The 15,706-nt window shown below is 38.0% G+C and overlaps 2 protein-coding genes across 2 annotated transcripts in view; both read left to right on the plus strand.

The window, feature by feature from the left end:
* The window catches only part of LOC149421403 (obg-like ATPase 1), a 69,063-nt gene that overhangs the window by 10,027 nt on the left and 43,330 nt on the right, over positions 1–15,706 (plus strand). The window contains exons 3-4 of the mRNA XM_089634745.1: positions 5,860–5,920; positions 11,536–11,663. Coding sequence (XP_089490871.1) covers positions 5,860–5,920; positions 11,536–11,663 — 189 coding nt within the window. The remainder of the gene's footprint in view (positions 1–5,859; positions 5,921–11,535; positions 11,664–15,706) is intronic.
* Positions 366–2,471, plus strand: LOC149421405 (adenylate kinase 9-like). Its single transcript, XM_089634678.1, has one exon. The coding sequence runs from the start codon at positions 366–368 to the stop codon at positions 2,469–2,471; it is 2,106 nt and encodes a 701-aa protein (XP_089490804.1).

Consider the following 15,706-nt stretch of genomic DNA (forward strand, 5'->3'; position numbering starts at 1 on the left):
AAAGGTTATACAAATTAAATTGCCTCCAATGGAAAAAACAACAAAAATCAAGGCAAGAAGAATATGAGATTGAAAAACAAAGTGCTCTGAATGTATGGAATTCCCATCGACATTCTCTTTTTATTGCCTATTTTGTGTATTTGGAAGTTGAAAACACAGCATTTATTAATATTGACACTGTTTTGAATAATTCACAAAATAATTCAGTGGTTGGAGATAACTATGAAGAAATGAGTACAGAAGGAGAAGAAATATGGACTCGTAGTCCACAAAATGAAACCGTGACCGCAGTGGTATCTTCAGAGCCCTTCTATGTACGAACAGACAGTAACCTGTCAATCGGAACCCGGTCTGAATTCTCTGATATGTCAGAGAGTACGGTATTGCCGTTGTTTGATATTCCCGACGACGAAATAGAATATGTCACTATACGGGTCGATACCGCTTTACCGGAACCTGAGTTTGGAAATGAATGGGAGAGCGAAGAAAGCGCATTTGAACGTATTAAAGCTCGCATAGAAGAATGGTATGAATCTGACATGGAAATGGTGACAAATCTTAAGGAGCTTTGTGAAGAAGAATTGATTCCGTGGTTCCAGGTCGATTCTGTCAAAAGAAACGAAAGAACACTGAAAATTATGGAAAGATATGTATCGGAAATGAAACCCAGAAACGAGTCCTTCTTTGAACAAACAACCGTGATTGATATGGAATTAGCAGAGTTATTGCTTTCGAAGGGATTTTGTTTTTTGAGTAAGTTTGGGGTGTCTTGCCCAGTTAGAGTGTTTGAAAATGAATCGCTTGTGCAGATGTTTCTTCGGGATAAAAGCATCAACAATGTGTATCCTATTTTACACAGGTCTTATGTTTACTTCTGCAGTGGAAATGAAAACTGTTTGAAATTCTGCAAAAATCCATTAATTTTTATATACTCCGACAAAATTGATACCATCGTGCATCTTCCCATTAGATTTGCTATCACTGGTCCACCAAAATCAGGAAGAACGACTCTATCGAAAAGGTTCCAAGAGGAATTTGGGACCAGCGTACGAACTCTTTGTCATTCTATTCGTTGTGTATTAGATCATTTTCCTTGGACAGTTTTGGCTCAACAGATTCGCCTCGTTTTGTCTGAAGCAGAAACTTTGACAAGCGAACTTATTATGCAAGCTGTAAAACTTTGTACTATGGATGTAACATCTCTCACCCAAGGGTTTGTTTTGGACGGGTTTCCTCAAAAAACTGGAGGAGGTATCTTTCTGTTCCAATCTGGAATCTTTCCCTACATTATTATAAAACTGGAATCTGCCGAAGATATATCTAAAGAGTACCTCCAAACGAATCCTGACTACTACGGTTATATGCCACGATATTCCGAACCCCTTCTTTTGCACTGGTTTAAAGTGTGGGCTAAGAAAAACCAGGTATTCCTTCTAACCGTTCGCCAACATTATCAGAATTTAGAGACCATCGAATCATCTTGGTCCAAATGGCGTATTTGGTGGGAAGCTAAGAAGTATTTCTTAATCTATGCGGCTGACGTCGTGCGCTTCCTCATTAACTCCCCTGGAACAGTCGTGCCTCTGGGTAGATTGTGTATCACCTCGCACGAGTTTAGTATAAAAGCCAGCCACCTAAAAGACTATTGCCCCACCTGTCTATCCAATATCATATTGCGAAGAAGCGAAGTATTCAACAGAATTGGATTACTTCAATGGAATTCTTTCTTTTATTGGTTTTGTCGAGAACATTACGAAGATTTCCTCAAATCTCCTTATTCTATCGATGTATCCTTACCCGACTTCCTGCCGGCCAGAACCTACGAGTTGCATCAAAAGCAGCTCTATGAAAATGGACGCTGTATTGTCAGTTTCTCCGATAACTACCCCACAAGAAAAATCGTGATGGGATCCATGGAATTTGCAGCTGCTTACAAAGATAAATATTACCTATTTGCTGATGCAAAATGCATGACCAACTTTATGGAAGAACCTGAAAAATACTTCGATAAAGCAATTCATTATGAAACTGAAACTCCGTTGGCATTCCTCGACTTGTCCCAGCTACCAGCATTAGGATATCTGGAGCAGTGCTTGAGTGACATGATTATCAAGGCAACGATATTCGTAGCTAAAATTAGGCCGAAGTACCCTGGCCTAACCCCCGCCTTATCTGCTGCCATACTAGTCGGTTTATTCTTGAAATGCAACAATCCCAAGATGACCGCGGAAGGTTTGGAGATATTTCAAAAGATCAAAGATGACTTTGAAGGCAGTTGTAGGATGACGAAGGAGTATTTGGATTTCATGAATTTGAATAATAATCCTTTCTTAGAGGAGCAGGTGTGTTGCGCTGAGTCCGATACCTACAGCTTATTTTCTGAAACTACCGTCGAGAGCTCTCCCCTGCCGAGCAGGCAGTTAAGCTCTGATCACTCCGAGGAGGGCGAAGAAATGATGGGGGACGACTGAAAATTAAATACGAGTTTTATTTGTCTTCTTTCTAATATTTATATAATAATTAGCTGACCCGGCGTTGTTCGACTTTTCTCTACTTTCAACAATATAATATCCATGTACATATTATAATTCTAAACCTTCCGGAAAAAAATCTCTAAATGAAATTGATAACCCTACAAACTCCGTTGCATAGTTTAGAAGAACTAAGCGCAACAGACAGACGCGGATAGTGACTTTGTTTTATACTATTTAGAGATACCAATGTATTGTCACGATTACGATTTTACTAAAATTTTATCAGGAAACGGCCTGTAATCCCGTTTTTAGTTCATTTTGGTTTTGGATGTTCCCGAACGTTCCAGACTATTCTAGTTCTAGAATGTTCTGGAATGTTGTGGAATGTTCTCGAATAAAAATAATATATTTCTCAAAAAATTATACAATAAAACATATGCGGAAACTTTTACTAGCCAACTAGGAATGGATCCTGCTTTAGGCCAGATACTCTTGAATGTTCTAGACTGTTCTAGAAATTTCTAGAGGGCGAAACTTCCAGCCCTTATATCTTCAAAAGCACGCCCTTCACGTAAAAACGGGAACCGTTTTTCATAGATGGGGGATAGAAGGCTACCACACCATATAAATCCCTTGATCGTACCGAGACTCGTTTCTGAGTTTTAACGGCACGCACATTGTACACTTACTTTTATAATATATATATGTATATTGATTATCCATTATTATTGTATGAATGATGTCCAACTTGTTTCCAGAATAAAAAATAGTAAAATTAAATGTTTTTTTCTTGTGACATTTAAAAACACACTGTACAATGATATTATTTTATTGAAGGTTACATTATTTTTAAAAGTAATATTCAGTTCAGTCTGAAGAATCCGTTTGCTTGGTTTTTTTCCGTAAGATATAATGAATATTCTCTCGTAGATTCTCGACATTTAAGTCTAAAAAATAATTGTTTACTAATCGAATAATTATTAAATCCTTTTAATATTAAAAGAACAAGAATGAAAAAGCAGTAAGCAAATAAGAAAATTTCATTTTACAGAGCTACACGAAAACAGATGTAACGGAAGAAAACTCACTTCCGTTACTTCTGTTTTCGGACGTTTGGTCGTTTAGCTCTGTATAATGGAACGGTTATAGGTTAAATCAGAGGTTCCCAAACTTTTTTGCTCCGCGGACCATTTGCCAAATAATTTTTTTCCGTAGAACCCCTGCCTGCCGAATATTGAATTTTCCTAAAACTATTATCGTCCCATGTGATAATCATTTATTTTTTTCGTAAAAAGATTCCCTTGCCTGCCCTACAACCGGGTGGCGATATATTTCCTATGTTTTTGCATTGTGCAGACAGGGGCGCCCTTCTGAGGTATTACACCAAATGAAAATGGAGCAAGATAAGCAACGGGAATTTCTTTCTGTAGCTGGCCCTACAGAACTGCCCCTTAAGTTCTTTGTTAGCGCTTATTCCGATCAGTTATTCTTATCATATGATATCCGATTCTTCAACATTCCATTTCCACAGTCAAAATGTCCTCAAACTTAGTTTTGAAGTCTGTGTGAAGTACATCTAAATGTTGAACGTCATTATTAACCTGGACGTTTTTCAAAAACAAGTTGGGGAACTAGGAAAAATCGCGGCTTCCAATGTGCAAAGTTTTGCTTCTATATATTAATTCTGACGAGAAAAGGAACGTAGACTCTATTTATATACCTCAATAAAAAACTTTACGAAATATAAATAAATAACATACAAATATCAAATAAGTAATTTCTCAGTCTATTATTAGTTATATACGTAAACTGTGTTATTTGTGTTAGGTGTATAGTGTCATTTACGGAACTCCTAAATATTGAGTTGAGGTAAATGGGGGTCCGCTCGTATGTACCCCCATTTGAATCTCGTGGACCCCAAATTTTTTTCTCGCTGACATAGACCCCCAGCAAGCTGATATCGACCCCTGGGGTCCATATAGACTACTTTGGGAACCTCTGGGTTAAATGATCGTAAGCAAAATTATCATAATCAAAATGATCATGCGTGACATGTTAAAGTAAAAAGATTGGATATAATCATTTATTTTATGAGATAATGTACAGTATCTTGCATGCTGAACAATACTTCGTTATCATATTAAATGCTGGTTTTACAGAGTTTACGTTATGCAAATAATAAATAACAGCTAACAATAAATATATCTTATGATTACGAGGACAATGTGCCTTCCTTCTTCCTTTTTATTATAAAAATGTGCCAAAGTTACTTTGCTTGTTCAGTGAGGCAACATTCTAATAAAACTCCTTGTTCATGCATCTGTCTGCTCCTGAACAATTTGATTCGAGCGATGACGATCATTTTCTTATTCACGATCTTTTTTAAGTAAAATTACTACCAAATTGTAATTACGATCATTATAAGATCGAGTATTTATCATCATTTTCTTATTTACGATCAAATGGTAATTTATGATCAAATGGTAATTTATGATTTGATATTTATACGATCTTTTTGCTTACGGTCATTTAACCTATAACCGTTGCATTTTACAGAGCTAAAGATTGTTGTTTTAGAAAGAAAGTGCCGCAGGCAAAAATATAAAAGGACATAGGTTATTCCAATAAATTAACGGCTTATATTTAACCGCTTACCAAATGGAGTAAAAAGTTACATCCAAAATAAATCATTTTCAACCCATATGGGTAAATTGTTCACCAACAACACAAAAAACAACAACAAAAACAAAAAAACAACATCCTATTTTATACTAAAACATTACCTATATATTTAAGTTTACGTTAGTCAATAAAGTACCTGACAGTAAATGTCTATCTAAATTTGAACCCATACTTATTCTGAAATGTTATTTAAATATGACCCTTTTGTTACACTAATAAAATTTTGGTAGCTTAAAAAAAACGTTTTGAATAGCATTTTATACTTTGATTATCAAATATATAGATCAGGGTGCCACATTTGGGAAGATAAATTCTGATCAATGTACCTAGTGCTGTACCGCCCAACATAAAATTTTCTTTTCCCCTCTTTGCTCATTAAAGCACATAAATATATGTTTTTAAAATAAATACCAGAATTAATAATGGCATTTTCAATTACGTGTATTCCGATTATGTTCTCTGAGTGTGAACTGTTATATGTACATTCTATCGCCGCATCAAGTTCATTCGTAAAATACATTGTACATATAGTTTTGTATTAGTGATCGACCAACCGGTGGATGCAATCTGTTCATTTTATAAATGTTTGTAGAAATATCATCCAAATATTATTATTATTCATTTAGTTTAAAACTATTTATATCGTAATGTGTCCCTGCCACAATTGATCGCCTTGTGTTAACCTGTTCCTTTGTTTCAGCACGTCGCGTCCCCATCCCTGACGAGAGGTTCGATTTCCTGTGCCAGTTCCACAAGCCACTCAGGTAATTACATGTTTTTATTTCACACATTGATCAATAATTAATGTCAGTTTGATGAATCAATTGCATCTAATAACACTGTCTGACAGGAGAATTATTTCAGACCTGGTTGTGTTACACAGAGTCATTAACAACTTAATTGATAGTCCTGTCATCCTTGCCACTATTAAACTACATGTGCCGACTAGGAATACAAGACAAAATATAACATTCTTCTGTAATACATACACGACCAACTATCAGACACACTCACTGACCAATAGGATGCATGATCTGGGCAACAAGTATGGGGGTGCTATTGATTTATTTATTGACTCCATATATAGAATTAAGCATAATCTACACCAACACTTTGTTGAATCCTACAAATTAGAGAAGCGTTGGTAAATTAGTTTTAATGTTTTGTCTTATATGTAGTGTTGTTGTAATTTCTTTTTTACTTTATGTTACTCTTACGTTTTACTAATATTGCTTCATATTTTTTAACATTTTCTCATTATATACTTGTAATCGCAATTTTACAAGTGTGTATTTTTTACCTTCTTTAAAATGGATTACATCTATTTACTGTCAATATCTCCTGTATAATACATATTCTTTTATTGTACTGCATCATGTATCACTTCTATGTAAAAGCCTTTTTAGGCGTATATATAACTAAATAAATAAATAAAATGTCACATGTCGCATGTTTTTAATAACAAAAACTTTTAAATACTAGAAAAATATTAACAGCATTGATAGAGTGAAACAGAAAATACAGAAAGTAGAAAAATGTTTGTTTCGTCCGCTTCGCATAGCGAATTCTGGTTCTGATGCAGGTTCCGACACCGTTCGAAACCGTAATTATGTTGTATATAAATATCCCGTAGGTTTTTCACTTCATATGTGTGCGTTCCTGGATCAGCACATATGAAGCCGCGCACCGTTTTCCCATTGGTGGGATTTTTTTTACTATGGAGTCTTTCTGTACCTACCGTTTATTTTGTACGAGCAAATACTATGGAGTAGTGTAGTGGCGCGTTTTTCAAACTGTAGTGATATTATAATCTAAGTGTGTCTTGTTCGCCGTAGTTTTTCTTTAGGAGTTCACTGCCCGCAGTTTTAGCCCCCTCATTAGAGGAAACCGCCACTGCTTACGACCTTGCCTTACGAAGCTTGTCATAGCAACCCAGCGAGAATAAAATGTTTCTTGATTTGTCCCTTACGCGTTCCTATACCATTCATTCTATTGAAATTTAAATGTTTGTTCTTACTAGTGCCAGGAGTGTTTAGACAGTGGTTTGAAAGGTAGTCAGGGATTCCCGAGAAAGACTTAGGGGGTATTTCACTATGTCGGGCTAAATATCTGACTAGCTAGCCGTTGGCTGGCTTTAAAGATCAGAATAACTTCGTTATTCAACGGCGACCGTTTCACCATTGTTGCCAAGCTTCCGGATAGATAACACTCGAAATAGTCTGGCAACATCGCAAAATGTTTGCAGTTACCCCATCTACTGCAACGCCTGTCATGTTTTGCCGCAATGTCTATGTCAACGCCGTCATCCTGTTTCCCGCCATAGTCCGCACACCGCAAAGTGTGCATTTTTTTGGTTATGTTATGTTGATTATCAGGTCATTTTAGATAGATTCGTGTCGAATGAATACATTGTTTCTTATTTTGAACACAATCAAATAATTCAGGATGGATCATACAAGCATTGAAATTCATTCGAGCTCTTAAAACTCGCGGCCTTCGCGTCGCCGCCCTTTCACTTGCTTCTGTAAATCAAAAACCTCGGTATCCATAATAATTCGCAACAAAATTCGACTCACTTCTCCGCTGTCAAACTCGGAATGTTTTGACGCCATCTTTGATTCGAGGAATAGCGCCTAACGTGAGGTTCGAGCACTGATTAGTCAAATCGAACTTTAACCCGAGCGTTAGCGTTATTCAGATATAATGAAAACGAAAAAATGACTAATCCGCGGATTAGTGCTTAGTCAGAACATAATCAGAGATAGTGAAATGCCCCCTTAAGGCATTATCTCTGCACTATATGTTATACAGTAGTGAATTGTAGAAAAGGTCGGAGACTGAAATTAGACATGGAGTTGCGTTAAGGTCGACATTGTGTAGTTTTTAACAGTAACAATGTGGATTTCATGATACTACGTGAAGTCTTTGGTAGAAAAAGTTGGGGACGCCCGAGGAAGACATGTATCAAACAATTATTTGTGGTAAAATTAGGCGTGCGTGATGAACGAAGAAAGAGGTGTGAGGACAATGTATGGCTTGGAAGTGAATGTTTGAAGAAGTCGAGGACCCCGAGGAAGACATGGCACGATCAAGTGAAACAAATACTTATTACAATAGTATTATTTTCACCTTAAAAATGCACCCAGTTGTCAGGTACCTACACTAGAATTCACAACCTCAAACCTTTATCCTAAATAAGTCCCCGAATACAGCCGGGTACATCTAAATAAACATAGTAAATATGCATAAACCGGTCCTATGACAGAAATGTCTAATTTCAGATGGAAATAAGAATACGGTAATGCTAAACCTGTTTGTATTCATAAGACAGTTTTCCGTCCCCTCGATTTGTCCAAAAAAGTGAATCCCCTCGCCTCCTAGACTCCGGCTCGCGGACCCGGACCATTCACAGCACAGTGTCTGTGTAAACCTTGTAATGAAGATTCCAATAATGTCAATTCACGCATCGGCGGTACGCAAATGATTGCCTCCCTTGCATTGGCGCTCAACCTGAAAAGACGATCCTGAATTGATTTAAAAAAATATATAATTTGTGACTTTTTAACAGATTGTTCAAAATTTTGTAAAATTAGCTACAATTTTGAACCCTGTTTGTTTCGTTAAGGCTCCGTAGTAAGAGTTCATTAAGAAGAAGACGGTTTGAAATGGAGATATGTAAATACCAATGTCAGAAGGAGCGTGCTAATATTTAAAAAAAGCGATTGTAATGAAATGAAGATATGTAAATACGCATGTAAGAGAGAGCGTGATAAAAAACCAACGATATTGAAATGAAGATATATATATTTTTATTTATAGGGCGGAGACGGTTTACATATGGTTCTCGTGAGCACTTAGGCCATAGGCACATTGTGCTATCTCTCATTTTACCTCATTCCTTTAACTGTCACCCGGTCCCTTCTATAATGTTCACCGGTGTTGTCATTGTATATGTGGGTATGTTTTCTGGTTCCACGATATGTCTTCCCAAGTCTCATCTCTCCTCTCCATTCCTCATTGGTTCCCTGGAGGCCTCACGAGGGAAGAGGTCCTCATCTCTCCTCTCTACTCCCTTTTGGTTTCCTGAAGGTCCCAGAAGGGATGAGTTCACGGAGGTGGCCTCAGCTTTCCTCTCCACTCCTCCTCGGTTCTCTAAAGGCCCCACGATGGAAGAGTCCACTCCCTCTCGGTTCCCCGAAGAGTTCACGGAGGTGGCCTCAGCTCTCCTCTCTACTCCTCGGTTCCCTAAAGGCCCCACGATGGAAGAGTCCATTCCGTCTCGGTTCCCTGAAGGCCCCACGAGGGAAGAGGGCTTCGTCTTTCCTATCCTCTTCGCCTTGGTTCCGTGTAGGCCCCACGACGGAGGAGTCCACCCCCCCTTGGTTCCCTGATGGCCCCACGAGGGTATAGGATCTCATCTCCACTCTACACTCCTCGGTTCCCTGAAGGCTCCATGACGGAAGAGTCCACTCCCCCTTGGTTCCCTGAAGGCCCCACTAGGGAAGAGGGAGTTTTCGAATGGTCCAATTTTCGTCCCACGAGTATTTAGGTAAATAGGTCACTCCAGCTCCAGCAGAGCCCCGAGTGCTGGAATAAGGTCTAAATACTCCGAGATGCGACCCTGTGTCTCGGAGGCACTGTTCGTGACACTGTTCCCCGGGTAATTTAGCTGGAGCACGGTAGCTCACACCTTAGCTTGGGATGGCTATTGCAGGTCGTGCTTCCACTCCCTGAGCGATGGGTTCTCCACACTCCCTACGCTAAATGAAGTTATTACAATAATACATGTAAATAGCTGTCACCCTCTGCTTCGGCTGTTACAGAATCTCATAACGCGCATGAAAAAAAAACTATGTTGCCGGATTTAAAAACAGAGTTAAAGAATCTAAACTTTTAGAGCATTTTTACAATGTGTAACAAAAACGCTGTTTAACGGTTGTGATGATTTTTTTAATAAGGCTGTTAGTATTTTGTATAATAAATATTTAGTTGATATCCCCTGCACCTTGCAAAGCATGCACCACGGAGCAGAGAACCACGTAGAGCAAAGTTGCCATTTGAATTGCTAATGTATTCCCTTTGGTGGTTGGTACCTACCCCCTGCGAGACGATTTCAACCCCTTTACCTAAACGTCAACTGCCTCTGTCGAAATTACATTTTTTCCACGTAGATTTCCGTGTCGAAAAATTCCTACGTTTGCATACGGAAGAGGTTCGTTGGGTTGGGGAAACGACGGAAACAAAGTTCTCCTTGATCTTATTTTGTCGAAGCTGCTTCGGAGGCAAATTTAGTCTTTGACTTCCGCTCCGGTGACTTTAATTTCAGGCATTTCGGAATAATTCGACGTTTGTCGGAACCGAAGTCGAATTTGTGAAAGAACCTCGTTATTATTATGGAATAGTAAGACTAGCTCCGTAGGGTAATAGACTACGCGTCTGAATTTTAGTATTGAGTTTGCGGATTTCATTTTTTCATTTGCGGAAAAACAAACATTCCCTGGTTAAGAATAACAATATTTGAAAAAGTTTTGCTCGCGCAGTGATGAAGGACTTGGATGCCTGGGTGGGAACCCGACGCATCTACTCGCCCATCTACTAACCGGTCTACTAAGGTTGGGTGTTTCAAGCTCTCACCACATTTGATGACACGTTTCAACAGTCGCCGTGAAACACTTTTTCTCGGCAAGATTTTAGCTTTTGAACAAACTGCGATCAGATAACAAGTACGGTAACAACATGACCCTTTGATAAACACCAACAACAACAACCTCAGTAATTCTATTTGTAAATTATGATGAATTTTACTCAAATATTTTGATCACAAGTATTTTCATATTTTTCGATTGCCTGCCGATCTGTTTCCAAAATTTGTTTTTCCAAGTACAAATGCCATTAAAACTATACGGTTGGAGAAAATAAAAATGTTCAACTTGCATCTACGTAGTGCAAATATCAGCCCGGCGCATGGTGCGGCCAATCTCGGTGACACTCGTCATATTCCGAAGTTTACGAGGCCTCAAACATTCTGTATCGCGGCGCACAATGATCGTCTTGTTTTGGCGTAGGTTATAAGATTTCACCGTCAGTGGTTTGTTTTGTTTTTCTTTGTATTAAGTATTTTGTGCTGATTCTATAACACACAGCATGAAATATCGGGTCGCTGTTTGACCGTATTCTTCGGTCTTTTTAGGAACTTACTTATTATTTTACTGTTCATTTGAAATGCTCAATGATTTGAATATTTTATTAGGAAACAAAATAAATTCTTACGACAATTTATTTGTTTGCCTTAAATTAGGTGTCAATCTATGAGAAGATTTATTGGATGTGACATGACTAAAGACAGCCCTTGACAATGTTCTTCTCTGTTTGTTCCCAGCAAAGTGCCTGCTTTCCTGAACGTGGTAGACATCGCTGGTCTGGTGAAGGGAGCCTCGGAAGGCCAGGGTCTGGGCAATGCCTTCCTCTCCCACATCAGAGCCTGCGACGCCATCTTCCATCTTTGCCGTAAGTTGTCACCTTTAAAGTATGGACACACTGGGTCCCACATACGCAATGTACAAAACGCATTAAGATATCTGGACAACTTTCAATCCATACATTTTCTACGAAAATAGACGCTTAAAAAACATACTTGTCAGACGCAACTCAATCCTACGCTTCCCACGCAACGCCGACCTGCGCTGTCCAGATCTGCGTGGGACGTGTGAAATAAAGATGGCGTTGGTGAAGGCCTTCCAACAAGATTATTTTACGTTTAAGGTTGTTTGTTTTGGCGTTAATGCTCATGTATGGTAGAAGAACAATTAATGGATTTAGTAAGACATTACGAATTGATTTATAAGTAAAATTCATTGAATATAGAAATCCTATGAATCCTATTTGCATTGCGTGCATAGGACAAATGTACACGTTAGAATTCGAACGTAATAATATATACACGTTGCTTACGTGGACCCAGTGTGCTTTAACTTTATTTATCGATTTATTATTGTTATATCTCTGCTTACTCTTGATAAAGTAAAAGGTTCTTTACGATAATTGCGTTTATTTGCGTTACAATAAATGAGTCTGGATTTAGCTACACTGTTCATTATCCGAGGGTTGGTAATTCTCTGTTTCTAGAAGCTTGAAGTCTGACAATAATACCCCACAGGCAATAGCTACACTCTAGCGACATCTGTCGGACTCTGGAGTAAGCTTTATGACTAGTGTCATCTATCGCTTGAATACCCAACTTATTACCATACATCACAATTATCATTTTTTAAATTTTTTTATTTTTTATTATTTATTAACCAATAAATTAACATACATTTTTTTTGGTATAATCCACCTCACTAGGCTGAGCCTGTTCCGAGGTGGCGGGAGTTTGATCTAATTTTAGATAATGCGAATTTATATAGAATCACAGATATAAATAAAAAGATATATAGAAAAGATAAATGATTAGATAGATAAAAATTAAAAGATATATAGTGTTTTATTTTTAGTGTTTTATTATAGTGTTTTATTTTTTATTTGGTTCACCGTACTTATTTCCTACCGAAGGGGGGGCATCTAGGTCTGCGAGCCAGTCTAGGGCTTCAGGAGTAGCCCCGTAGACCTCACAAATCCCGCCGGGGAATGAACGAAGCGGGCATTCATTGAATACATAAATAAAAGCCTCACGTAAACGTCACCTGGGTATAATGGCTGTGGAAGCACCTTATATTATTGATGGGGGTTGAAAAGTGTCATTTTTTATGAAAACGCCGCACGAGAGTCCCAACTGCTCCAAACCATCTGGAGTCAGTGGAACTACAGCATCCTAAATTGTGAGGCTGAAGGTAGTGGGGAGAGGAAGAAGATTTTAGCCGTGTTTTGGTGACCAGATCTGAATAGCTACGCGGGTACCCCCCCACCTCCCTCTTCCCGATTCCTCCCCTCTCCACCATCTTCAGTCTCGCAACGTACCCCAATTGCTGATGTAATAGTCCCACGGGTTCGTAAATAACCCGGAAATTAATCACATAAAATACGCATTGTGTTCCCTCCACGTTGCAAGGTAGGTACTTACAATATTCCTTGTTTTAATGATATCCACTCCTGACAATTTCTTTTTGCACCACGCCAAAACTTGACCTTTTTGTTTTGTTGATGAGGTAGGTAGGTACTTGAATACCAATTTCAATTAAATTATTTAATGTTTTTAACCATGATGATTGCGATGTCTGTATTGTTTCGAAACCGCAAGAGTTAACCTTGTCCTTGATAATGATGTTTTCCCTCATCCGATGTTCATCACGATGTAGCAATTGCTTCTCCGCGGTGGTCTGCCAATGTCCCGACCGATGGCGGCGCGTGCTGGCAACGTGTCAATTTTGGCAATGCCTTGTGCAGTATTTCCATTCATCATCGTAGAATCAACAAAAACTTGCATTATGTACACTAAAATTGTACACCGTGTTTCAGGGTTGTACGTACTTACCGCTAACCCATCAGGAGATTTCTCATTCAAGACATTAGAAGAGACATTACATTACATTTCTAGTTAGAAGCATAATTGAATACAACTCAGTAGTTTGGTCTCCCTCTTACAAAATTCACATTAATAACATTGAGCGAATACAAAAAAAATTCTACGTTTTAAATTAAATATCCCACTAGAAGACTTACATTATTTCATTACTCTAAAAATACACATATTGGAAGACAGGCGTAAAATAAACGACTTAACTTTTTAAGATTCTAAACTCTAAATTTGACTGTTGCGAACTTCTGCAACTCATAAACTTACGAATACCTACAATAACAACACGACAAAATACACTATTCCAATGCAACACACATAAGCGCAATTACATTGCGAACTCCCCAATACAACGGTTTTACACTATGGGAAACCAATACTTAGCAGGGCCGTATTTGTACTTTTCACAAGTATAGGCCACTTCGTTTGCGCCGCCCCCTACCCCCTTCTTGGAAATTGCCACCGATAATATCTATCATAAAAAACAAAAAAAATAAAATACATAATCACTCACTTTTAGGCTGCCATTAGGTGACACACAATTTTCAAAATAAATATTCAAATGTAGGAAGTAGGTATTCTAAAATAAAATATACAAACGAATTAGTACAATTTAATTTAAATAGTAAAATTTAATAACAAGAATTACAATTTTTTTCGGTTTTTTTTTTATTGACAAAATCATCTTAAATAACCTCATAGCTTATAGTATTCATTAAGTCTGCTTCAATGCTCAGAAGAGCCAAATAGTTAACTTTTTCTTGCGACAGTGAAGACCTTTGGTAATTTTTCATACGCTTTAAACAGGAAAAACTTCTTTCTCCAGAACAATTTGTTGCCGGGGTGCAAAGTGCGATGCGGAGAGCTATATCCAAGTTTCGATAAACATTACACAGAGATTGTTTCCTCAAAAACTTAAAAAGATTCAGTAATGATGTCGATTCAGGTTTCTCTGCCGTCTTATTAGAGGAAATGTGACTACAAAAGTGTACACATTCCTGAACTAGATCGTCTTCTAAATCATTACAGTAATATTCCTCAAGAGACTGAGCTTTTTCTGAGACTAAAGAGTCTCAAAGTCTCATTACACAAAGGTGTTGAAAGTTCACTCATTCTTGTTAAAAATGAAAAATTTTCTTTAAAGATTATATATGCACCATGTCTTCTCTCTAATTCAGCTCTCAGTCTGTCCAGAATTACCAAAAAGGTGTTGACTCTGAAAGAGTCTCTGGAGGTTGTTTCAATTTCCTCATTTGATGCTTCGTCTATGAAGTTTTTTTCTCTTAGGGTTCCTCTTACTCTTAATGTCGCCCTGATATTGCTTAAGTGCGCTCATTTCAATTGCACTTTTTTCTAAAAAATCAAAGTTTTCTCGCTCTGCTATCGTAAATTCGATAAATTCGTAAATTATTAGAGATCCGATCAGATACCGTCAGTACATCAACAGATGAGTTCTGAATCTGAGCACTCACTTTATTTAATCTGTCCAAAATACGATAATAAATGCCGTTTCCAGTTTTTCCAATTTAAGGCGAATTCCCTTTGCTTCAATTCGTGGGATGGGTTTCTGTGTAGCGTTATTTTCAATCATTTTTAAAACCGTAAGTACTTCATCCCAGGAATCTCTTACACTTTGACAGGCATCTGCTCTTGCTGACCAACGTGTGAGGTTTACTCTCTTCAGCGTCTTTCGTTTTCCTATTTCATTAGCCAATGTTTTCCAACGATCGGTTGACTTCAAAAAGAAAGTATATACCTCTTCCAGCAACATGAAGAAGTGACAGGCTTCTGTACAAGACTCAGCGGCCGAGGTTCCCACCAAATTTAATGAATGAGCTGCATAAGGGACGAACATGGCAAGTGGTGCTTGTTCTTGAATTTTGGCTTGTAAACCATTATAAATTCCTGACATGTTCGAGGCATTATCATATGACTGACTCCGGCAGTCTTCTATATTTATGTTCAACTTTTCTAGCTCCAAAGTAATGGCATCAAACATATCTTGAGCCTTGTGTCCTACAGAAGGTAAGAATTTAAG

This window comes from Hesperophylax consimilis, chromosome 8, assembly GCF_061612785.1.
Source record: "Hesperophylax consimilis isolate HC1 chromosome 8, BYU_Hcon_1.0, whole genome shotgun sequence".
NCBI lineage: Eukaryota > Metazoa > Arthropoda > Insecta > Trichoptera > Limnephilidae > Hesperophylax > Hesperophylax consimilis.

Bases quoted from the DNA above. Each gene is read 5' to 3' on its own strand.
- LOC149421405 (XM_089634678.1), top strand. From the start codon at position 366: ATGTCAGAGAGTACGGTATTGCCGTTGTTTGATATTCCCGACGACGAA.